This window comes from Amblyomma mixtum, chromosome 3 (assembly GCF_055824585.1).
Source record: "Amblyomma mixtum isolate Tamu chromosome 3, ASM5582458v1, whole genome shotgun sequence".
Lineage (NCBI taxonomy): Eukaryota > Metazoa > Arthropoda > Arachnida > Ixodida > Ixodidae > Amblyomma > Amblyomma mixtum.
This window is the reverse complement of record NC_143014.1, coordinates 37988935-38014546: the sequence shown is the minus strand read 5'-3', so window position 1 is coordinate 38014546 and position 25612 is coordinate 37988935. Positions and strand designations below refer to the sequence as shown.

At 44.2% G+C, this 25612-nt stretch overlaps 2 protein-coding genes across 8 annotated transcripts in view; one reads left to right on the top strand and one right to left on the bottom strand.

Annotated features, from left to right (window-relative positions):
- The window catches only part of Mms19 (MMS19 nucleotide excision repair protein), a 67736-nt gene extending 56472 nt beyond the window's left edge, over positions 1–11264 (top strand). For 5 of the 7 annotated variants that reach the window (XM_089578750.1, XM_089578748.1, XM_089578754.1 and 2 more), the window contains 7 exons: positions 772–1077; positions 1607–1681; positions 9201–9309; positions 9395–9477; positions 9802–9960; positions 10366–10523; positions 11034–11264. In XM_089578750.1, the coding sequence (XP_089434876.1) occupies positions 772–1077; positions 1607–1681; positions 9201–9309; positions 9395–9477; positions 9802–9960; positions 10366–10523; positions 11034–11064 (921 nt within the window). In that variant the 3' untranslated portion in view covers positions 11065–11264. Of the gene's footprint in view, positions 1–771; positions 1078–1606; positions 1682–9200; positions 9310–9394; positions 9478–9596; positions 9961–10365; positions 10524–11033 lie in introns of those variants that run through there. The other 2 variants (XM_089578751.1, XM_089578752.1) reach the window with 2 other exon arrangements.
- LOC149349717 (lateral signaling target protein 2 homolog) overlaps positions 10813–25612 on the bottom strand; it is a 50954-nt gene continuing 36154 nt past the window's right edge. The window contains exons 8-14 of the mRNA XM_089578755.1: positions 24463–24564; positions 21110–21808; positions 20882–21042; positions 18368–18486; positions 15741–15924; positions 11903–12006; positions 10813–11830 (exon numbers count right to left, since the gene is read on the bottom strand). Of these exons, the coding sequence (XP_089434881.1) occupies positions 11696–11830; positions 11903–12006; positions 15741–15924; positions 18368–18486; positions 20882–21042; positions 21110–21808; positions 24463–24564 (1504 nt within the window). The 3' untranslated portion in view covers positions 10813–11695. The remainder of the gene's footprint in view (positions 11831–11902; positions 12007–15740; positions 15925–18367; positions 18487–20881; positions 21043–21109; positions 21809–24462; positions 24565–25612) is intronic.

Here is a 25612-nt window from a genome sequence, read left to right as displayed (position 1 = left end):
TTAATAATGAGTATGTGTATGACTAGAGAGGTCCTAATTACCAAAGTAGTAATTAAGCAAGTAGCAAAGTGCATGTTGGTACGTGGCATAGTGTTGCCGGCATGTGATGGCCAGTGGAAAACCCTGCGATCTGATTATGCCGCTGGCCCAAAAGATGGCACGCTAGCAGTATAAAGTGTGTGTCATCTTCGTTCAGTGTCCATGTCTGTGTGTGGAGAGTCCGCTGAAGGGACCCATCAACGCTATCACGCCATATCCTTAAGGCAGATAAGTGTCCCCCTAATTTTTTTTATTACAAAGGAGCAAGTTACTGACAATTATAATACATCGTGGATAGTGCATATTGTGTCTGGTGTACACTCAGGAGCAAATGTCTGGAGAGCACATGAGCTGTGAAAAAGTGAAATTTCCTCCAGGCGGAGGTGCACAGGATAGAATTCAGAGGTAGAGTGTTTTAGTTGCCTCACGCATGTAAATGCCTTTCAGTTCCAGCCTGCTTGCTGAGGCTAGTTTTTTTTTTTTCTGTTTTAGAAATTAACACCTTTGTGGTATTCAGATTTTGCATCCTGGAGGTGCCGCTCTAGTTAACATGTAGACATAATTTACCTGTGAATTCATGTTCATTTTGTAATTTCATGTGCTTTATCAGCATTTCACTGTGTTTAGGTGTTAAACTTTGTGTCCTTGAGATTCCAGTGTGAAAATAGTGTGACTCGGTGCCTTCCATCTACAGCCCCTCTTGTTCATGCACCGGCCACTTATTAACTGCAGGCCACCAGCTCTCTCCTTTTGCTCAAGAGCATTGTGTGCCATGTGCGGCCGGAACTGCTGACTGCCAACCAGCGTCTTGCGGAGCTGCTGACTGGTGCCCACTGCCGGTGCCCCACACAGCTTGTGGCCCAGTGCTTGGCTGGCTATGTGAACAAGCTGTCAGACGCTGACCTAGAGAAGATCTTGGGCTGCATACAGCCAAGCCTTGAGCCTGACTGGACACTGCCCAAGACTGAGCTGCTTCTATGGGTGACCAAAGCACTTCTGCTTAGAGGCTACCCTAATTTGGCTCCGTATACTAAATTGGTAAGTTTGGCTTGCTTCAAAGATGTGCTTGTCTTACTCCACTGTTTCTCAAGCTTAGCTGTGCACATCCCTTGAAGGTTGGGCAAAGAAAGCCACTATATTTTTATGTCATTACAGTAAAGTGTTTTCACTGTGTATAGTCTAACCTTGTTATGGTTAGGGTCTTGCAATGTTCATCAGCAGCTCACTAAACACTGCCAATTTTTTTCTTGGTATACATAGTGGCAAGTAAGCCTGTTGGCATGTGGCAGTTGCTCCCAAAGTCGCATGCCACTAACGAAGCAACAGCTATAAGAAACAAGTCGCAGAGCCTCTTCAACTTCATTACTATAACGAGGTTCATCTGTGTTATCAGAATGTAACATGTAGAAAGCCAGGTTGATCTTCTAGTAATAGCTGACTCAATGTGTGTACTTGGCCATGTCATGTCTTTGAGATATTTTTGAAATCTATTGAAATGGAGATTCTGCACATGTGCTCAGGACATTGTGTATAGTGCTGTGATGCAATGCTTTCCTTTGTCATTTAGCTTAAGGAACTACTGAAGGATGAAAAACTGGGGAGGCATGCTGCCAAAGGCTTTCAGCAGATTTTGCAGCCATTGGTGAGTCATTTGTATTCTCTTGTGGAAATGATAATACAAGATACTGCAGTTACATCCCATTCCACACTCTGCCACTCATACAGTATGTACTCACTTCAATGAAAAGGCTAGAAGGCAAAGCATAAATATGCACTGACTTTTTTGATCTGCTGAAGACCTTCCTATTTTGGCAATATTTACAACCGTGAATGCAAGAGAGAAAAATGGGCGCATGAAGAGGGTTCTCTCACAGCTTCTGCCCTCACCGTTCGCTGACGTTCCACGTCACACTCGCAATAATACACGATGTACTACGTCCACTGCTATGGACAAGGGTGGCACTGGTGAACACCCTCAAGGTTAGGTTACACGCTTCATAAGTGCCCCAAAAGCAGAAGATTGGACAGCCGTCAATGTAGCTCAGTTGGTAGAGCACTGGATGCGAAATTAGGAGGTGGTGGGTTCGGATCCCACTGGCGGCATGTGGTTTTTTTCTTCTGCTTTCTAATCTATTATCTTTAAGCGATAAAATAGTTACACTATTAATCTGATCAGCCCCACACAAAAAAAAAACGGCTGTGGCTTATCTAAGGTTACGCCTGGATAAGCGAAAAGCTCTCGCTGCTTTTCAGCCAACTCCCAAGCTACCACTGCTGGATCGGTGTTTCTGCGCAGTCTGACTGTTGCTTCTTCTTCTCCTTCCATGGCGAGTGTCTGTGCCTGTTCTACGGGCAAGCGCGCCTTATATACCCCTCCTTTGAAATGTGCACTGTGCATGGCTGCGGCGAAAGGTGAAATGATGGCGAGGATGCCCGCCTCTTCTATGGCCGCCGCCACCGCTCGCGCGTTCTCGCAACGCCTTGCGAAAGAGCTTTCTCCTCTTGGGACGGCAGCGGCGAAGGGTAAAACGGTGGCGAGGAGGAGAAGCGGTGATGCTCAGACGATGGAGTCGGCGCGAGGCGGCGACGACGGCTGCGGCAGCAGCGGCCACCTGCGCTCCGTGTGACGTCGCTCAGTTTCGCGCATGCGCAGTGTGGCTAAAATTGGTCACGGCGCACGCCACACCCGGTGTTGACGAGCCTAGTGAAGCTTTTCGCTTAAAAAAAAATGGAAACATTCCCTTATGCACCTTGGTTTCGGTGGCTGTTGGCTTCCTTCATAATCATAGATTTAGTAATAATTCAGATGCACTCTGCAACTTGGCACATGGTAGGATGAGAAACACTGCTGATGTTTCCAACAGCTTGAAATGTGCCCGCAGTGCGATGATTAGGTACAGCACTAGAGTTAGCTACTGACCACAATTGTGCGTGCTTGGCATCAGCGGCAGGGACGTCAGTAGGCTACCCATGGTTGTACTCGTAACATGTTAAGATGACAGAAATTCCGGGTCGAACGGATTGAAGCCATCACTCAGCCAACACTTTGGTGCACGGTTGGTTCTCCGCATCCACATTGTATCCACTTTCATGACGAGCTTGATCTACTGTTAGAATGAAGTCCACATAGCGAGCGAATGACGCGATGTCTGCCATACTTACAAGCAAACTGGCTGTTGAGGAGCCCTCAAGGTAGCGTCGGTGGACCAGTTGGGTGTCCACTTGGTTGTTAACTGTAACCATGGAAACGACGCTGCCAACCTTGCCAGGAATGAGTCAAGCGAACAGGCAACAATGGTGGGCAAACTTCCGTGACGTGCTCAGATAGGCTGTTTTGATTGGACCCACCCAATGGCGTCATCAGGAAAGTGAAATGCGAATGGGAAGCACCGCGAAAATAGAGTTTGTTTGCTTGTATTTTGAAATTTGTTCATTGAATAACTCCCGTTCCTACATGCCAGTTCTTGTAATTTTTTTTTGTATTATTAAAAAATACACCTCAAGTATAGCCGGCATCCTTTCAGTCAATCAGTGTTTCACAGGCCCTTTAAGGAAAGAGTTTTAAGAAAGTTACATGCTAGAAGTAAGTGACCCAACTCTAATGCTAACTGGTAAGGGCATTCTTCATTTACTATTTAGCAATGTCATGCTTGTTCTGCTTGTGCAGTTTAATACTACACATCAAAATTTCAAGCCTGGTTGCACAAAAAAATCCTTCAGTTTTTTACCCATTCCCTGTTGTTAGAAACAACATTCGCATCGTGATGCGAATGGATGACTGGGCTCTGCGAACAGTGAGCTTGTAGCAACTGCTGCGTGTTTGCAAAACCTTGCAGGCAGCCTAACTTTCTGCACAATGGTGAGTCCTTTATCAAGGCAGTGCAGCACTGAGACCTCCTGCTAGCTTGCATATATACACCTCCTTCACACATGCCTGCAGCTAGGAAACTTACCAGCACTGCTGTCTAGTATTTCTCCATAAGGACTTTCCACACAGCCAAAGAACCTAACTGTAAGTATTCTGGAAAGTGTCCATTCCAAGGAGGCTCATGTCTGCCAATAAAGTTTATCAACTGAATGTCCCAATTTACAGTATGGTCAGCAGCGTACATGAAGTGCTGCAGGCCTTCGTTACATGCACTTTCATGGTGTCATTACTGAAGAAATGGCTTGTATAACTAGAACGTTCACGGAAAGAACCAATAGGATAAGTTCATCTGTTTGTGCTAGCCTCCTTTCAAGATAACCAACTATAACTAAGGTTGTGCGAATATTCCGAAATCTTGAGTACCGAATCAAATATCCTCTTATTTGATTATTCGAATGAATCAGTTAGTGTATGTTCAAAATTATTCGAAACAATTTGAATATGTCATGAAGTTTTCAAATACCTTTTGAGTAAATGGTGTGAAGTTCTAATAAGACCTGCCATATTTTTCTTCCTCGACTATTCCAAAAACAGGGCCATACGTGCTGTGTATCATGCTGCCGTGATCGGTATGCACGGGATGGAGGGTTCTGTTTCGCGGTGCGGTTCATTCGTGAGGCGGTGTTAATTATCTGCATACATGGCCTTGGAGATTGGACGACATGGCAGGGTCCAGGCAGGTTCAGCAAACTTGGCCTTTATGCCCGACCTCTGAGGCCATGCCTCGTACGTAGCTCTCGCCCGTCTCATGTTCTGAGGTGTGACACTAGTTTATTCTCTTCCGTTATCCAGCAAAAGGTACTTCTTCTATGTGCATAACTATGCGCATAACGATAAAGTTAATACTCTGACTTCATGTTGCAACCCCCTAATGGAGATCAGAGTTGCGTCTTTCAATAGATACAGCTATAACTGCAAAAGCAGCGCTTCACTGTTGCGCACGATTTGCTCATTGAATATTCCCACAAGTAGTGAACATTCTTAAAAATATTCTACTCGTATTTGATTTGGTTTTTAGCTAAACTATTCATATTCGACTCAGTAGCAAGGCTATAATATTCGTGTTCAATTTGGTTTAGAAAAAGTACTATTCACACACCCCTAACTATAGCCCAAAACAAGTTCCTTTGGTCAGATGCTCAGCAACACTTCATATTGGCACAGTTTGCAGCACTTTTTCTTCGTGTTGCAACTTCGCCATTTGGTAATAAGCGTACAAGTAACACTTACCGTCAATCATCATGAGTGGTGTTTTTCTTTAGCACTAGTGCCTGCACGAGTCGTCTGTGGACACGGTGGTCATTTCAGGTTACAAGTGAAATTGCAGCATACTCATTATACCTGCTTGGCAGACACACAATTTTAACAATTCTTTTTTTCTGATACTTAATGAAAAGACGAAATTCAATTTAGCTTCATAAAGAATTCATAAAAGTGGGATAACATACGAAAAATGTTTTGTTGTGGAAAGAACTGTCGTACAGTATCAACTGTGCAGCTCCAAGGGCAGTGTAATGATCGTTGTCAGCATTGCCTTCTACTCCGTTTACAAATTTTGGGGAATACGAAATCCAAGCATTGACTGACTAAAGTGTGAAGCTAGAATGAGCCGACCAATTGCGGAGTGTGCTGCAATGTAAATGCCAGCATATTTTTGATGTGGATAGCATTTTTGCGTTATCTACACTTGCATTCAAAATAGTGAGTCAGTAGCATTGTTCTGTCAGCTTGGCCCCATAATGGACTTTTTTATATTGAGGAGCTGTTTAAGGGACGTTATCTGGGATAACTGTCAGCGTAATGTCGCTTCGTGAGGAGGAGGCAGGAAGCCACTTGCATTTACTTTCAGTTAGACCTCATAATGGATATTTTAGTGCAAAAGCAGTTCTAGCTGCACTCCCCGGGTTTCAGCGCTGTCTGTGTGTGTGAAGCTTGGTCGAGTGAAACTGAGGAAAAACGCCAGCACCACCAACAATAGAGAACGGCAGCGTGTGAGATGCGCTGCAGAAACCGACGAAGAACGCCAGCAGTGGACACCTCAATTGCACTGAGAGTAGGCTGTGGCACTTACCTACCCATTGAGGCAGTTATGTGCCTTTCCTTGTCTCAAAACCAATGGTTTAGACTCCATTGATTTTGAGGAAAGGAAAAGCATATAACTGGCTCCATGGGTCATGGACACCTCGATCACGCTTTGAGGTACATGGCAGTGGTGTCCATCTGCAAAAGACCATGCTTTCGCACAATATTTCATGCTTAGCAATGCTAAACCGCCAGCCATTTTTTTATGGTGAGGAGCTGTTTAAGAGACATCTGGGGTAACTGTCAGTTTAATAGTCGCTTCATGAGATGGCGGGAAGCCACATGCATTTACTTTCATTAGACACATAGGTTGTCTAACACAAAAACCTAAGTACAGCCAGAGCAAATACCTAGCTTAGATCCCTACAATAGCTCCTTGCTGTCAAGCTGTAGCTGAACCGGCCTTTTTTTTTTTTGTTGCACTAGCATGCCTGGTTGACACAACACTAGTGTAGTCAGCATTCATGTCTCTTACTTCTGCTCGCACATGTTTCAAGTTTCATGTAAACCACAGGCAAACAACCGCATTTCAAATGAAGTGACATGGTCAACTGCTGTACACCATTGAGAAAGGGCAAGGCAAGGAGTGAGCAGTCCTCTTGTCTCAAGGTGTCTGCCAGGTCACTTTTGGTCCATGTTGACTCTGACAGCTGCTACAACAGTCGTCCTGTCGTTCGCTTTTAGGTTGACGCAGTGAATTTGTTGCAGTGCGATTAGTGGCAGACTGCTTGCAACTCCTTGCATATTTCTGTGCACAAGGGTAGAGTTGTATGAGGACATGTGCAAAAACCTTGATCTGTTCCTCTGCAGCATGCCATTTGAAAGAGCCATGGTGCATTCAGCAGTATTCCAGTACAGGAGGCCTATAGGGCCCCGACTAAGAATGGCGGGCATTTTGTTGCAGTGGGGGTTCAACTTCATCGCATGTGCTTTCCGAAAAGGCTGGGTTTGCTTCCAGGCAGATAGAAAAAACTAAATGCGTGTGCACCATATGTTCAGAATTTTTTAGGCGCATGTTTGCACAGCATGACTAGGTCATGTGTTGGGCCCCCTAGGCTGACTTCCCAGCCATTGAGTGCCTCCACAGCCCTAGCAAAGCACTATAAGGCTAGGCAACTGCTTTGTTCACATAAACACTCAGACGGGAACATTTGATTAAGCTAGCACTTTCAGTGCTGTTAACATTTTCAGAGAGCCTTTTTTTAATTACAGTAAATGTGCTGTACAATAGTTCCACATTACGTTCTTAGCTCCGCTAGTCTGAAGTGTACTCCAGCTCTCACAGGCTTTTCGCCAACGAAGTGGCTACTGCTGCCTAATTATTCAACATATTTTTCATGACTTGTTCAAAGGCAAAGTAATTTTATTTTTGTTTCGTTGCACCTTTCGTGCTGGCTTGCTGGCTGTGGCATTCAGCTCCTGAGCACAAGGTCGCAGGATTGAATCCTGGCCGTGGTGGCTGTATTTCGATGGAGGCGAGATGCAGACATGCCTGCGTGCAGTGCGACGTCAGTGCACATCTAAGAACCCGTGGTGGTTAAAATTATTCTGGAGCCCTCCTGTATGGTCTCTCTCGTAGCCCACGTGCCGCCTTGGTATGTTAACCCCCATATGCCACCATCTTGCTTCATTGCATTTGAATCTAAACTCTCTTTGGCACAGGAGTGCCAGTAAGTGATAAATGAATGTGCCATCTGTAACCAAACATTTCTCCCCAACACACCTGCAGCCAAATGGAATTGCAAGTCTTGGTGAAATGGCTACAGTGATTAGTTTCATTATCTTGAGTGCAATATCAAAATTTTATTAGCTACATTTTAGGTAACTGCAAAACCAGTGAGTGGCAGCAATCGCCGTGTGGTCATATACCCTATATCCATTGTGAATTTGTGCAGGAGTGGTGCAGTAACTTCGGAAACAACAAGTTCACGCTATCATTTTTACCAAAGGTAATTTATTTACATCAGCACACTATAAACAGGGTAAAATGTAACAAATGGATACTTGGAACACTAAATCAAGAGAACACCGCTGCAATTTTCATTTCAGTTTGTGCTTGAATGCCATTGTTCTTTTGTACGATTGCCTGCATTCAACTTTGCTGACATATGAAGCTGCTCGTATTGCATGGTCTTGACCACTGGGACACATCTTTTTTTACAATCCATAGATTGTCCCCACTATAAATACCTGTTCAGCGAATATTACCAACTGCAGCCAAGTGTTGAATTAAGCATATCAAGCAGGTACCTTGTGCATATGGAGCCCCAACTGAGCAGGCTTGAACCAGTTTTCTTGAAGTCGTGTGAAAGGGTCTGGCATTACATTTAGGTTACTGTGCATACAAAAGTATCCTATTCTTTTTCTTTGCAACTTTCCCACACCCCCACAGTGGCTGTACAAAACCTAAATGCGTGTCTGTATCTTAACAAGACACTATAGGAGATTACAGAGTTCAGTCAGATTGAGGGATTAGACTCCGAATCTAAATGTAATTTTTGCCGAGAACAGAGCTTGGCAAGCCAGCAAATTGCAAGAAAGATAATAAATACATGCAGTAACACCCCTCGAGCCGTCCAAGACTGGCTGTTTGCTTTCGCGTGCAGCTCTATTTCAGTGGGAACTGCTGTAGATGGAGAGCATACAGCTGATAAATGTAATGAAATCCTTGTATTCGTTGTTTTCCTCTGATTTACAGTTATTTGCCATTTTCACTGATTTCCTGGTCCCACGTACATCATAAAACTTTAAGTATTATTTATGGGGGTTTACGTCCCAAAGGGACTCGGGCAATGAGGGACGCCGTATAGTGGAGTGCTCCAGACAATTTCGACCAGCTGAGGTTTTATAAAGTGCACTGACATTGCACAGTACATTATAAAAGTGACCTATTGGACAGCTTGAAAATGGGAGAGGAAATCCTCCGAGATTTTGTCAGCGGTGCCTTTTTTGAGAGTAAAAAAACTGGAAACATTCCTGAAGATCAGTCAGTCCTGCAGTTTCTTGTTCATGCTTTAGGGTCTGCCCAACCAGCAACATATGGCCAAACTGGCAGCAAAAATACATATGCTCAAACCAACGCTGAATTTAATACATATCTGCTGGAGTTACACTCTGGTTACTTCAATGATAAGTTTTTCTTTCTTTGAAGGTCTTGACAATGGAAGGACACTGCACAGTGAAGCTTATGCATCCACAGAGATTCTTTGTGGAAACTGTTGATTTCCTCATTGAAGGTTTTAACAGTGTCACGGCTGAAGGTAAGAAACAAATAAGTTCACTGCTTTTGTGGCAAGCAACATGGCTAAACATTGACAAGTGTTCATTTTTTGTTATGGTTGGCAGCCGTGAAGGACAACTTTCTCATGGCCCTCTGCTGCCAACTTGCCTATGTTCCGAAGCCAGTTGTGAATACCTACATTGACAAGGTAAGGGGGAGGAGGTTCGTGAAAATGGTGCCAAAATAAAATACAAGTTGTCATGGGGCATGTGCAGTGCCACATGAAAGTTCAACAGTGTGACATAACACAGGATGACTTTGCTGCAGGTACCTATTAGCAATAGGCAGAGACAAGGGCACAGTGATGGAAGCTTCAGCATTGTCTGGCACATGGTAGTCTCACATAGCAGCACATAAAGTAAGCCCACTAGCGTAATTTAAATGCACACTTCCTGAAAAGTGCTTAATTTGGCTATTTAGAAGCCACAGTTCAGATTGAAATAAAGCATGCCACTGCTCTTTATACATGCAGATTTTACCAATCTTGGTGACCGCATTGAGCAGCGCCGAGGAGTCTGTGATAGCAGAGTGCGTGCTGCCATGCCTCACTGAGAATGTAGGTCTGATGGCTTCTCATCTTGACTCTGTCCTGGACAAACTCTTGCGGCTTGCAAAGCAGCCTTTTTCCATGGTAAGAACATGTTCATAATGCATGGCATGTGGTCATGTTTGGCTTGCATTATAGCACGCAGCCAAAGGTTCTGGTCTCTTATCAAATTAGCACGAGAATGTCGAGAAACATCTGGCGCTTTGAAATCTGCGAGAGAAGTTTTGTGGAAGTATTTAAGAAAGGGTAGTTTTGTAGTAGAACTGGTAGCAGTTGCCGATTTAGTTTTCTAGAGACGCATTCTGAAGTGGTGACAGAGTCCAGCATGGCCATGCTGGCTATTGCTTTCTGTGTCTGTTGTGGAATAAGTGATAACACTGTGGGTGAAGGGTTTTTTTTTTTTACCGCATTTTCACACTTTTTGCGACTTGTGAATGGTGCCATGCAGCACTCGTAGACTACAGCTTTTATATGCTACATTGGCTGCAGGAAATTCGTCGGTCAGCTTTGCAGTGCTTGCTTCGATTGTCCACCATCGAAGAGAAGAACATGCTCTACAAGCAACAGGTGCTCCAGGGTCTGACACCGTGCTTGGCTGACCACAAGCGCATAGTGCGGCAGGTGGCTGCCCAGGCATCATTAATGTGGTAAATATGAGGAAAATGTGCTTGCAACGCTGCTCCACAAGAACAGCGGTACTAATCTGCAGTGTAGTACAGCAGCTGCTGCTGCATACGGACTCTTGGTCATGGAGAAACATTTACTGCTGAATATTTCATTCCGCATGAAATGTTCATCAGCAATGAGTTGCCTAGTATTGAAGCATCTGCCTCACATGCAGCAATTCCATAACAAATAGTGGTGAACACTATGTATGAATCAAATCTAACAAATGAATAGCTTCTCGTGCGGTTGTATGAAACTGGCTCACAGTAGTGGCACTTGCATTAGTTTTATTTCCTTTTAAAATCAGCATAAAGGCCTATGGAAAAAATTCCATGTGATTGAGTTTATGAGCACAGTTTTAACGTTGCTACTGAAATACTAGGAATTTGGCCTTATACAGTGACAGAATGAAATTAAGAATATAAACTAATCAGTGAGCTTAGAAACTTTGTATGTTGGTAGAGATGCATACTTGGTCTTTCATTTTGCAGGCACATGGTTGGAGAGCCATCAGATGTATGACTGCATGTTTCGACTCATTACATGGCATGTCAAGTCATCAACAGTGCAAGCAAGGGCCGACAAATTGCATAACATTTTATGTAACTAGATTTTGTCTACAAAAGCAACCGGGTTCAAATTCCCACCCAATTCAGACCGGAATTTTTTTTATTGTTTTATAAGTAAAAAATAAACCTATGTCTGATATTTTACAACAGCAAGCACCAAACTCATGTTTATTTTTATAAAGGGGGAATGCAATGTAAAGCTTTGGCACAAATTTTACTGACAAAATAAAAGTTGTCCACTTCTTTTGGCAAATGAAAAAAAAAAAATGGAGGGGGTGGGTGGAAGGCAAACATATCACACACATAAACACACACTGCCTTTCAGCTACACAGGGTGTCAATTGTATCAGCACTAGCGTTAGTACACAGTTAATATAAGACTAGAAAACGTCCACGACTGCAGTATGAACATATGTTTGACACACCAACTCAACCACGGCTAATGGCAGATGTATAGCAGTAATTGGCAGGTTCTCATCACAGGCAGCTGCAGGCCCTGTAGTTTCACACCACAGCAAGCTGTGGCAGATTGCTCCAGTTCAAGAAGGCTTTGCCACTGCCTTCTGTCCTCTGACAGCATCAGGTCAACAGCCATGGACCAGCTCTTCCACCACGGATGTCACGCGACAGATGAAGCACGAGTTGCAGACACGCACTGGCTTGTAGTGGCCATACCGGGGCAGTGTGATTGAATGGGCGCTGCATCGTGAGCAGAAGATCTGCACAGACACAAAGTTCCTCTCCATTATGACTCCACACAGCAGAGGCAGACCACGGCAGATTGCTCTCACCTTTCCACACCTGCGGCAGTGATGCCTCCGGCGCAGCAGGGTGAAATGGGCATTGCAGTCCATGCAGTTGGCAGTCAACTCATCAGGCATCCATACTGGGTTGGCTGAAATTAAATGCCTGCATGTGAGAACCTGCAGCACCCAACGAGACTGAGGCAAAATGCCAGAGCTGCCTAGTGCAACACCTAAGCTCCTCCATCGTAGCTGACAATTACAAAGAATGCACCGAATGGCATTGCAATATTAGTTGCATCAGCGATAGGCATCAAGTATGTGAAGAAGTCCATTGCAAACAAGCGTCAAACACTACTTAAGTCTTTCTCCAAGCAATGTCTGATAAGAACACATCCACATTCGCAAGAAAAGATGCCAACGAGAGAAAGTTCGTAATTTAAAATGTTTCCCATAGCTATTTTGTCCTTTTACTCTTTACAGGCATACAACTAGCTATAAATAATGAATTCACAGATGCAATAGTAGCAGACCTTACATGGTTTAAGCTTATGTTTAGTAAGTAATGGCAGTTCCCAAAGCCAGAGTTTTTATTGAAGCTGCTTCTACTTCTAAAGCAGTCCATACTGCAGTAATGAGCACTATATTTAGTGATTCTAAACTAATCAAACCACTCCAACAAGCCTAAAAAAACATGTTATAAATTGAAGCTTGTAAAGAAGGCTTTCCCCAAATTTTCTTTCACTACACTAAGACTTCCTTGCCACTAGTACAATGTATAACTGTACACTTTGGCATAGAAACGTTCACAGAAGACAGGAAATACGGTCTGATAAGCCTTTCCCAATGTCACGGCACTGCAAATAGTTGTTTCACAAGTTTTGTTATGGCTCCCTTGATTACCCACCTTACATCGCTCCACCAACATGTGCATCTGACTTCACCTTCAACTGTTTTTTGCTTCATTTCCTCCCTGACACTGTTTTAGACGAATTATCTTTCCCATGAGAAACCTGCTATCATGTGCTTATCAATGTTATTGGACAGTCATTTTTTTTCAGACAATTCATGTGGCAATTTTTATGTTCTTCATGGGACCCCACCCCTTATCTAATAAGGCACCCAAAGTGCAGAACCAATCTTTGCTACAATGCCAAGGCATCAATCAAATACAGTGCTAAAAGCTGTGGCAACTGTGTGAACACCTTTGTATCTGTGTGCATGTTTGAGGGAACAGATATTAGGTGCAGTGTGACACACCGTATATATTAGTGAAAAAGTTGGCCCTTGTATCTGTAATACCTAATATGTATTTGTTCTGCTTGGATCTGTAACATGAGCTGCAGTATGACACAAATAAAAAAAAATTAAAAAATATGTGAATATTCTATAATTTCAAATGTCCCACTGAAGAGTGAAGTATTTGGTATTCGATTCGATCCGAATGTTTGGCATTCAGAATTTGTAAGTACTCGTCTTAAGCAAATAATGTTTCTGAAACTTTCTGCATGTGACTTCGGTCATGCATAGCCCCTCTGGGATGACACCGCAGCGCGCGCGCGCAACCAAAGACTTGATTTTGCGCCGCGTGCCTGCGCATATGCTGGAGCCGGTGTGCGCATGCTCGCGGCAACAGACGTGAGCAGGCGGAAGTGCGGCGCCCAGACCTGCAGCTGCCAGGTGTCTGCGGCCACCCTACCTGCGGTGCGCACACACCGTAACCAGCACAGCGGCTTGCGTCAACAGAGACATTTAGTATAGCACTATTTTCTGACTCGTCTCGATGGGACAGGCATGCAAACAGCTGGTCGGTGCCTCGCGAGGTTCTCAGGGCGATCTGCGCAAGTGCAATGGTTCCCGTGGAAGTGGATCGTGCTATGCTAAATCTCTAATTGGAAAACGCTCGGCTCCCTTGACTTCTGCGGAAGCTGCCCCAGCTGCTCTTCACCGCATAAAATTATCTAAACAAACATCCAACGGCATGAACACGAAGGGGAGCTAGCACAAGACACATGAAAATGGGTGTCCCTTTTTCTGCGATGGTCACACAGTGCGCACGCCTAGCACCACTTAAAAGCAACAGCTGCACAGCGACGCAATTGCAGTTAAAAGCAGTAGTTACAGGCCCCACAGATACATCGGCACCGCATGTAGATCAGCTTCCCCAATTACAGATTGCCATTCTTGGTTTGGTTTGGTTTATGGGGTTTAACGTCCCAAAGCGACTAAGGCTATGAGAGACGCCGTAGTGGAGGGCTCCGGAAATTTCGACCACCTGGGGTTCTTTAACGTGCACTGACATCGCACAGTACACGGGCCTCTAGAATTTCTCCTCCAAAGAAATTCTAGCCGCCGCGGCCGGGATCGAACCCGCGTCTTTTGGGTCAGCAGCCGAGCACCATAACCGCTGAGCCACCGCGCATTCTTGGAGCAAGTCAATGTGTCAGCTTCAATGCGTTCTTTTCCTTTTAGAGCACAGCTCTTGGGCACTTGTTCTTGCATTACATGTCGTCGTAACAAGGCACCTGACAGGTGGCGTGTTGCTACGCAGTAGCACAGTGAAACACCACCTGCCATGGCAAAAAGCGGAGGAATGGACAACTGGAAGGTGGCTGGCAGCGTAACACACCACATGGCAGCGGTGGCAGCAGTGATTCCGAAATTGCCTACTGTGCTGTTCACCTTTTCTTTGTCTGCCAGAATTATTCCAAATATTCGCTTCGGATTCGCTTAAACAGCCTGAACGTCAAAAAATGTGCAGTTTCACTCCAAACGAATGTCCAGTATGTTAGCCCTTTAACCACAGTGCAAACATACCGTATTTACCCAATTCCAACGCGCCCCCAATTCATGGCACAAAAAAAAAAAAAAAAATCCAAGCCCCGATTCCAACGCGCGCCCGATATTGGTAATAAAAAAAAAGCTACAACCCCGCTTCTAACGTGCATGTGACTTCCACGAATGAAAATAATTTGCAACCGTTTCTATATTTTAAGGAGAGATGCGGGTGAAAAAAAAAACGATTTTTTTCGATAAAGTCGATTTTGTATTTTCTTGCGTTTTGTATTCCCCAAGCCTCTTCTTTTATGTATAAAAAAAATCAAAGCCGATAATCAATGGGAAGTCAGTAAAAAATGCAATTAAAGCACTCACGGTGGCTCGCGAAAGTGCGAATTTGACCGAATTTCGGGAACGCGGCATTTTGCTCCACGGCATCGCCCGCTCTTGAATTTTCGCGGGGAAGTAGGCTTGCCCATCTTCTACCAGAAGCCACTTCTGGCAGCGGCGAATTCTTGATAAAAATACGAAAAAAAAAAGATCGTTTCCCGCCCGAGTCGAGCGTCGCGACTGGCCCTTCAAATCACGTGGTACGATCGGAGCCCTTCCATTGGTTACGGGCATTCCACCGCACGGTCGGACGCAGACGCTCTTTCTTTGTTCTGCCGCCACCGAGACGTGAACCAACGCTTCTGCCCGGGTTTTTCTCCTTTCTCCGCTTTCGTTTTGCACTCGAATCCAACGCGCATGCGATTTTGAGACGTATTTTCCCCGAAAAAAGGTGTGCGTTGGAATTGGGTAAATACGGTATGTAACTGAGTGAGATGTTCTGAACTTACACTGTACCTTACGCTCTCATTTGAGACAAAAATTACAGGACCTTTGAAATCTGGACACCGGCAACCCACAAGCACTTATGGAAGTTCTGTTGCTGCAAAGCCTAGTACACAGTGTTATAGCCAATGTGCAAACAACAAAGTGTCTCAAAGACCTGTTTGACTGCCAAGCATGTTTAGCTAGCATAGAGTGCAGCAGTTAGGTTTACACATAGCAGTGGAATTTAAAATGGCTGTGCTGTTGGGATGTGCCAACAGCACAGAGGGCTTACCTCCATGGCCAGATTCTGAGGAGAGCTCTAGCGAGAGGTCATCAGGCAAAACCTCCTGAGCACTGTCCACTGAGCGGCGGCCAGAACTGCCACGTTGCTCCCCTTCCTCTTCCATTTCCACCGCATCGAGAAATGACAGCGAGAACAGGGTGCGCTCAGCCACGCCGCTTCGCTCTGCTGGGCTCTGCAAGGCAAGCAAGGTGCCTTTTGACAAAAGTCCGCTGAGGTGATCACAGAAACTACAGTAAAACCTCGTTGATATGTTCCCGGTTCATACGATATCCTGGTTTGTGCATGCAAAATCGCAGACATTTATAATGTCCCATAGAGTTACACAGTATTTCCTCCGGTTTAATACATTCCTGGATAACAGTTTCTTGGCTACTATGTTTAAAATTTCAACAAAATGTGGTCGTACAATACGTTTATTGACCAAGCACAAGTGTTAATAATATACAAGTGGGCCGAACCTGAGGACACATGATGTGATAAGCTGGAAGTTAGTGGCAGTCACCCACCGTAGCAGCTTCTCTGCTGTGCCAAGTGCATGGAGGCAAAGCACCACCACCACCAACAGCAACAAAAGAAAGGCACACCAGCATTTGAGAGAGCCGTTTTTGTAGGGACGCGACATGAAGAGAGACGCTGCGGTTTTTTCATGGTGCATAAGGGCAAGGGGGCAAAGCGTCTATGAATAACAGTGATGCGCTTACATATCAGCGGGCCGGATCTGGAGAACGCAGCTGACACAGAAACACTGCGAGAATCGGCCGCAATGGTGACTTCACCGCATACTTTGGTGCAAGGAGGCAAAGCATCCAAAAATGACAGATTTCGATTACTTTCGTCAGTGCTACCGCTGGACTGGATGCATTAAGAACTTCCTTCAGAGCTTAAGACAGCGCAAACGCAGACTGAATTCTGCGAGCGTTGGAAAAGGATCTGTTTAGATCTTGTGCCAAGAAATGCTAACTGACATTGTCAATAAATGTGTTTGCACCTTAAACAACTGTTACATTTTTCGAATTTAGACTGTTTGGATCATACATTTTCCCGGATAATAGGTTTTTAAGTAATGTTTTTAATATCGTATCAACAAGGTTTTACTCTAATTGAGCAGGCAGGAGGATTCAGTCTTAGGGTTTATAAAGATGACTATTTTGTAGCACAAACTAACCAAGGCAAAAAAAAGCGATGCATTCCGCTACAGCCACAACAAATTTTTTAACAAAGCACATATGTGCTGCCACATTTTTCAGCACACTATGCTATATTAAACAGTGTGTATGGGAATTCAAACACAGAGTGAAACATACTGCATGCAGTGTCTTTCTGAAGAGAAACACATTAAACTCCAGAGTGGGAAGTGAATGCACTAAGCAAGCAGAGCCCCTCTCAGCCAATAAATGAACTAAGCAGAGACTTGACAAAATATTAAAAGCATGTGTTCCACAGAGATGTTGAAAGAAAGGAGAAAAGAATGCCACCATCAAACCATAAAGCACACTTGCAACTTCTGCACACAGAACACAGTGTTCAACTCCCCTACTTTCGTGACTGTGGTTCTCACCAGTGACGTGTATTTTGCTACTGCTTCCTTTGAACTGTCTAAAAAAAATTCTTTTTTTTTTTTCAAGGAACGAGTGTATCTTGTGAAAACTCCTATTCCTTGACCTTTGTGTGTTTTCAGACTAGTTATTAAAGCTATCATGTAGCACTAACTAGCACAACTTTCTCCTCTATTTGTGTAGCTGACCTTTACATCTTCGAACTGCAGTTATATTTAATACAACCAACCTACCCATACTTCAGCAGCAAAACATGATCAAAAGACTATCGAAACACTAAATGCCAGCTTTTCAGCTGGACGATTAACTGCTGCGCAGAATGCAGCCCTAAACATAGAGTTTCTTACTATTACCTAGAGGGAAAGCTGGCGGCGCTGCGCTTCAGCCACCATGGACGCTCAAAGCATCATGGGGCGGTGAGCTACTTGTTGCGGAACAGTTGTAGTTTTTCGGGAACACGGAGTGTCATTACTAAGATGTTTCATTCCAAAAATGCTGTTCGTGTATGCGCAGACGACTTTGGCGCGGACGCAGTGTGCAAAAGTCATAGTAGTGAAAACGCAATAACACACGACGCCAATAAAAGGTTCTACTCTTCTGAAATGCCATTAAAAAACCTCTTAAAGTATCTAAGCAACAGCATTTTTGGAAACATATTTACTTTTAAAAGTGCGCCTGTTAATTACGAAATATTAGTTTTTGTAGTGTTCACTACTTGGCCAATAGGAGAGCGAGTCGTCTCTTATTTTGGGCAAACTTTGCACTTAAATGCTTTTCTGCTCGTTTGTTGCAATCATTAGACCAGATATTGAATGCTAGGACGTTTGTAGTTACCGAACAGCTTTATTTTTCTATTATTTTTTGGCCAAAAGTTGCAGTTCCGCAACAAGTAGCTCACCGCCCCATGATGCTTTGAGCGCCCATGCTGGCTGAAGTGGTCTCGAGGGGTCGCCATGCAAACTCCCATAGACGGGCTGCCAGCTTTTCCTCTAGGTAATAGTAAGAAACTCTATGGCCCTAAAGCACAGTAGTCAGTGCATGCAACTGACGTAAGCCTACCTCTGCTTCCAGTGCCTTGGCAGGGGAGTCCTGCTTGGATGAGCTGTTCATTTCAAAGACACACTTCAGAATGTTCCTCATTTCACCAGCAAAGTTCGTCTGCAGTTGGTCAGCCACACCTGATGAGCAAGAAAAAGCACACACACACACAGGGGAGACTTTTGTAAAGCAGCACTTGTTTCATTTGCCCTATCTGATGTTTTACTAAGAACACAACAAACATTGGAAGCCAAACAAATCGGAAGCACAGCTCTGTCAATTTTGATCTCCCTCTAAAAAAAAAAGAGAATTTTCATTGAATAAGTTCAGAAAAATTCCACTTTCTTAAGGAATCTTGCAGACTTTGTTACAGAAGCTACAATTTGCCTCTACACAGTCTTGCTGGCATGCCACTGTTTACAGAACACATGAAAAAAAAAAATCATCTGAATTACTCTAATGATGCGGTTGCAACCTTGCCATTTGAAACCATTTTTTCTAGTCTCACTGCGAGCGTTAATCACAAAAACAGATCCTCACAAAAGTTTTTCTTTCGCTTAAGAACAAGCTGCGACGCTCGATGAATCAGCATGAAAACTGACCCTGCAACTAATGGAGCTGTATTAGTTATGTGAGGCACGAGTTGCATGTACTGTCAGCATCAAATCAAATTTGAACAAGACGGGTAAAACGAAGAAAGCAAAATGAAGATTTCTCTTCACGGAGACTGAATCCCAGTGCATTTGATTTTCACTCTTTGGCAGAAAGACTGCAGCATAAAGATGGCAGCGGACCCTCCCTGTGTTTCAACTCCAGCAATTGATATTTTTGCTTCCTTGTTTTGTGTTCCACTCAGTGCTGACAATGCCTATAACCACCTTTGCACAGCTGAATGTGCTGCTGACCAGTATTTCCTTCATACACTTCTCTGCCTGGTTACTAATAATAGGCACATGAAATTTCTTGTAGCATGCGTCACGACTTATCATGTGCAAGCAGGCAAACAACTTACAATACTTCAATGCTTTATAGTAATGGGCAATGAAATCTGAATGATGCACTGTAAACAGTTGTGTAAACAAAGGCAAACAAATGCCGGCCACATCCATTGCATCCATTGCTGCATTTAGCGGGGCAAAAGGCACCGAATGCAACGCTAGCTTCAGGAGGAAATGCCTGTTGCAAGCAGACTTGCAAAACAAGTGATGTCACCCAACCAAGCCAAATGCACTAGTTTGCTTACCAACAGCAAAAGCTGGGTCATCAGATTAACAACTGCTCAGCAACTCTCATTTATCAACCGCATCACCTGTTAGGCATAGCTGGGGCACTTAATTTTAGAGTTATTTTTCTCACAGAATTCGGAGGGGTAAACCCCAAACAGCGCCAAAACCAGGCACCGTTTCTTGAAGTGTAAATCTGGTACAAATCAGGTTTTCTGAAAAATGATTTAATTATTCAGTTTTTTTTTTTGCATTCTTCTTGCCAGTCAAAATAATCATTAATGCTTCTGCTGTGATGCTGGTCATAAAATATTTCTATAAACAATCTATAAATGGCTGCTTTCACCAGGAAGGCCTTTACTAAATTGGGCATTCTTTTTCTAGTTCAATGGTGTTATTTCCTCGCCTACATTACCATCGCTATGCACCTGCACTAAAGCTGCCTGCCTCTGCATATACAGTACGAAAATACAGTGTAGACTGCTTATAATGCATGACGCGGGGGACGCAAAAATCCGCACTATAAACGGTTCCGCACCATAGCTGAAACATATTTTTTCATGTCAAAGTACATGCCAGATAGGCAGCCTTCCCTTCAAAAACACTGTGTTTATCACTTAACAAAAATCAACCCCCAAGTCTGCTGCAAGCTTAGATTAGGATTAGCATACTGCAACCACTGCCGCGGAACTGCACATGCGCTTATTATCGGCGCATGCCCGATTCTATGAAGGCAATCGCTCAGCGCACGGTATGCTAAAACATCAATTTTTTGAAGCACAGTCAACCACCGCGCAATCTTTTTTTTTGACAGAGTAAGCCACAGCATGCCTCTGAAGCCCTCGGTGCTGTTCAGGGAAGCGCACTTGCAGTTCGTACGGTCACCGTGCGGATTTCAAAACTACATTACAACCGATATTTCGCTTCACGCAACTGCATATTAAGACTTTACATCGAGTCCTATGGGACCAGTGGCTGGCAAGAATCTCGTTATATCCAGTCCTGCACTATAAGCAGTTACGTTATAAGTGGTCTCCACTGTATTCTTTCAACATCACAGAAGCCATTTGAAACCCACTACAGTGTTGAAGTAGGGGGGGTGTTAACATGGGCAGTGTTTGGTACTATGGCAAAATGATGTCACTAAGATCTCAAGTGGATACTTGTCTTTGGCTGCTGTCTTCAACAGGTTCTTCTTTTAACGTAACACTAGGTGAAGCCATACTTGTTAACAGACACATTTATTACTTCTTGCATGCTTATAATTAAGCACATAATGTGCTGCAATAACAGGACACTATTAAATACTCACCAGAAATGCCCACGAAGAGTCTGTGAATAAGGTCATCGCTGCTCTTGAACCGAGAGCGAGCTTCGTTGCGAAAGGCAATCTCCACAGCCTGCAGAGCCAGTGCTATTTCTTCATCATCATGGCAATCGGAGTTGTAGGAACTGGTGTCTGTGCTTTGGTAACTAAAGAGTGAAAGTAGGAAAGAACACAGTCAGGTTCATCTCTGATGCAACCTAAAGAAAAGCATACCTCATGCATTCCCATTCGGCACTGGAGAGGCTGGAGAGGCTTTTGCAACTTGAGCATGGGGACGGCAGGGAGTGCTCCTCGTTCTGCAGCCGTCGAATTTGTGGCACTACTGGCATTCGGTCAGAGAAACTGGGTGCCTTAGAAGGCCTGCTGAGGCAGGGACTCTGTCTTGGCTGTGGCTGCTCCACAGGTTGAGCTGCCGAAGCACCCCCCGCCTGCAGGGTGTCACTGAAGAGAGGCCACCAGCTCTCTGACAGCACACTGTCGTCCGAATCATAGCTCTCGCTACTTTCACTGTCGGCTGCACTTGGTTGCTTGTGCAGCGGGGATAAAGTGGCATTCTGTGATGGGCTTTGTGAAGCTGCCACAACTTTTGGAGCCAATGGACTGCAACGCTTGACAGCTGGGAGCTCCTTAGACTCCAGACCAAGGCTGCGGATGCGCTTTTGGAATTGCAAGATGGGCTCACTCTCCGAGGGTGCAGCAAAGTTGTGGTTGTAGAAGTCTTCAATAAACTGTTTACAGCTGTTGTAATTCCGGTAAAAAAGGTTGATATACACATCAGAGTCCAGGGCAGCATAATCGTCCACACCAAATGAGCACTGCTCCGAGGTGACAGATGTTTTAGGTTCTTCTAGCTGGCACAACGTTTTTTCTAAAAGCCAAAGCTCTTCTCTTGACAAAGTCCACAGCAGCTCACTGAAAGGAAATGAAGATTAAATGAACTGGCGAAGGAGCTGAGCATGTCTACCAGTCAAATTTTAAAAAATTACGATATCCTCTTTATTTTTATTAAAGTTCCAGTACTACCACTGGAGGGCATCACTAGTAGTAGCATGCCAGTCTACAATTAAATGACAGAAAACCCATGCAACAATTAGCAAAATATCAGATTACTTCTATGTAGTGCAGTACATCTAGTGCGGTATGCGAGATGTCAAGACCCAAAGCTGCACATGAGCTACAAGCGATGCCATGGGGGGAAGGCTCCAGGCTAATTTCGACCGCCTGAGGCTCTTTAACACGCACCACAGCATACAGCACATGGGCGAATCTACATTCCATTTCTATCAAAATGTGGACACCATGGCCAGGATTTGATCCCATGCCCCTTGTGCTCAGAGCAGTACATTTTAATGTCAATAAGTAATGACTGCAATGCTGAATACTAGGCCCTGAGAGAAATTTTACAAGACTGATGAGCAAGTTAAAGCACGTGTATCACAACATTAGCTTTGCATTCAAAATCATGAAATGCTAACAGATAACAACAATGGTGCTAGGTGAGGGGGTTCCACGCTTGCGTTGGCCATTGGCCATTTTTCACATTGTTCGTGCAGTCACTATAGTCCTCCCGTTAATGGTGGAAAAACAAGTTCTAGCTCATTATAAATCGATTTACATTTGATCAGCATGCATTGTTAATAGCAAAAATTGTTGGTGCAAGTAGAGAGAGCAAAAAAATGTAGTGCATAAAACCATAAAACAATACTTTTGTTCCAACTTACCTGCTTACGTGCAGTGTTTAAAAAAAATAACTACTGCACCATAAAGAGGATTGCTTATACAGCATTTAAATGAATTGTTAATCTTGGCATGTTTGCAGCAGTTTTTGGTTCCAGTGGATAGTTCTTTAGAACCAACACTCTAAAAAAGGCCAAAAATGACAAAAATGAGGCATATCTGACACACATATGGCAGCACATGCATACATGCATACTTCGTGAAGTGTATAAGATTTCTTTAAGCTGCACATAGTACTTTAGTTTTAGTCATTCAAAGCCGCCGCGGTGGCTCAGTGGCTATGGTGCTTAGCTGCTGGCCCGAAAGACGCGGGTTCGATCCCGGTTGCGGCGGTTGAATTTCTTTGGAGGAGAAATTCGAGGCCTGTGTACTGTACGATGTCAGTGCACGTTAAAGAACCCCAGGTGGCCGAAATTTCCGGAGCCCTCCACTACGGCGTCTCTCATAGCCTTAGTCGCTTTGGGACGTTAAAACCCCATAAACCAAAACCAAACCATCAAAGTTAACAGATATCCTGGAACCGTGACCCACGGAGGTCTGGTACCGAGTGGCCAGATCTCCCAGGGTCATGTTTCTAGGATGTCTTATGAAAACTAAAATACAACGTGCAGCTCAAAAAAATTTCGCACACTTAGCAAAATATGCATGTGCCACAGATGTGACAAATATGTGTGCTTTGTCAATTAGATTGGAAGCTATTAAACCTCTAATATGCCTCATTTTTGTTATTCGAGTTTTTATAGAGCGCTGGCTCTAAATAACCATCCATTGGAGCCAAAGACTGCTAGGAATGTGCCAAGATTAACATTTCATTTAAACAGTGCAGAAACACTGCACGCAAGCAGGCAAGTCAAATGAAAATATTGTTTTATGCACCACACTTTTTGCTCACTCCACTCGTACCAACAATTACGGCTATTAAAAACACATACTGATGAAACGTAAAATCATTTATCTTTCTAATGAGCTAAAACTTGTTTTCCAATCATAACCGGAAGGACTACAGCAATCACGCAAACACTGAAAAATGGCCAGTGGCTGTACAAGTGTAGGACCCCCACCTTAAAGGGTCCCTGAAAAGGTTGTTGGAGTTTGGCTGTAAAATGCTTGCATTATGTAGAGTCAACGAGCGTTCATGCCTCGTACGAAACCCCAAAGCAGCGAATATGTTACAGTACATTTTTAAAATTCCCGTTTTTGCACCTCGCAGCGACCAGTGGCGCCAGACTTTCGCACGAAATCTGGCACATGACGTCTTGTCATGCAAGTGACGTCTGCAGCCGGGGGTTATCCCTGATTCACTGCGCCAACCCTTCCAGACATCACACAGCTACCATGGTCACGGCCACTCCATCGGATCAGGAAGCTCCGCCCATCAAAGAATTCCCACACACGCCAGCAGAGGTATTCGCGCTGCCGGTGAAGGACCCTAGTGGGGAGGGAGGGGGGGGGGGGGGGGGGGGGGGGGGGGGGGGGGGGCGGCGGAGGAGCGCCGATATATTTCAGCGTGCAAGAAGTGAGGAGAGGGACAGGCGCAAATACACGGGAAGTTCAAATTTTAACTACAGATAACTCAGCTTCCACAAAACGCATTGAAGTTCTTGCAGTAGGATATTTGTGAAGTGGCGTCCTTCAAGGTCCTAGGGATACTGCAACTTACTGAGAGCCCCCTTTCAGAGTCCCTTTAAATAGCCTACCTAACAGTGGTTCTGCACAAACAAGGCCATATTAATTCATATCAGCACCATCTCATCTGGAATTATCATGAAGCGTACAATATATCAAGGTTCCAGGTAAGCACACAGCAATACAAATAAGTAGACACCAACCGGATTTTGCATAGAAGACTGTAGAATGGCCGAAATAACTCCGAAAGGCTTGAGGAATCCTTGTCAACATTCAAGGGACCATCAGGAAACAGCAGCAGCCCACTGGTGAAAAAGGTTGAGCCATGAGTAACATGGTAGGCAAATTTCATGATGCGCAATATACAGTTCAAGCATACACAAACAGACCATGCAGACAGAGGGCATATCATAAAACTAGTCAGTTTGTGTGTGGTATCAGTGTATGTTGCATAGTATGCCTACATTTTATGAATTTACTCAGGGTTCATGCTGGTTCTGAGCTCCGAAATTCAAGCGTTTTCAAGGACTCTGCAATATTTTTTTTCAAGGATGAACAAACACAGTGGCTTATCAAAACTATTTTCTACATATCAAAAATGTAACTGTCATTGCACAAGGCACTTTTACCAAACCACCCAGATAGGTTGCTCTTCAGTCAGAGTTTTCTTGAAAGCTCAGCTTCCTCTTTTTCCCAGCTCAACATTGAAGCCAACACCATATATTAGTTGCATTTTCTCTATTTAGAATGATGCACAGCCCACAAAAGGCCACATAGATTGCACCAACAAGCGATAAATTATAATAGAGTTCATGCTGCTTCTGTTTCGGTTTCAACAGTCAAATGACGGCTGTGAGGTACAAGATGCGTTTAGGAGAGGTGAGGCATACAAAAACTCCAGTTGCTCACTGCTTTTTTCGTTTTAATTCACAGCAATTCTTAAGCAAGCCTGCTCAAGAGTTGGAATGACAAAATATTAAGAAGCAGTGACTGTACCGCAGTTCTTTGCATGCTTTTTAAGAGCAGTTTTAAAAACTGCTGGATAACCCTGAACGATTCCTTTACATTACTGCGCATGTGGTGTCACCAGATCGAGTAGCTATACTCATTCTGATCAATTTGGATGCGGCTGAAGTGGCTCGGAGGGTAGCAGCAGCACCAATGCCGAAACCTGGATCATTTCACAAATGGCTGAAAGTCAATGGCTACATCAACGACGGAGCACATAAATATTAGTGCGAAAAAGTATGAATACCTATGTGCGCGTGCACTGGAGCTCAGTCACTGTGACACAGATTCGACAGCTTGCTTAGTTCCAGCATAGAAATTCTCCACAACACATTTATTTTTAAA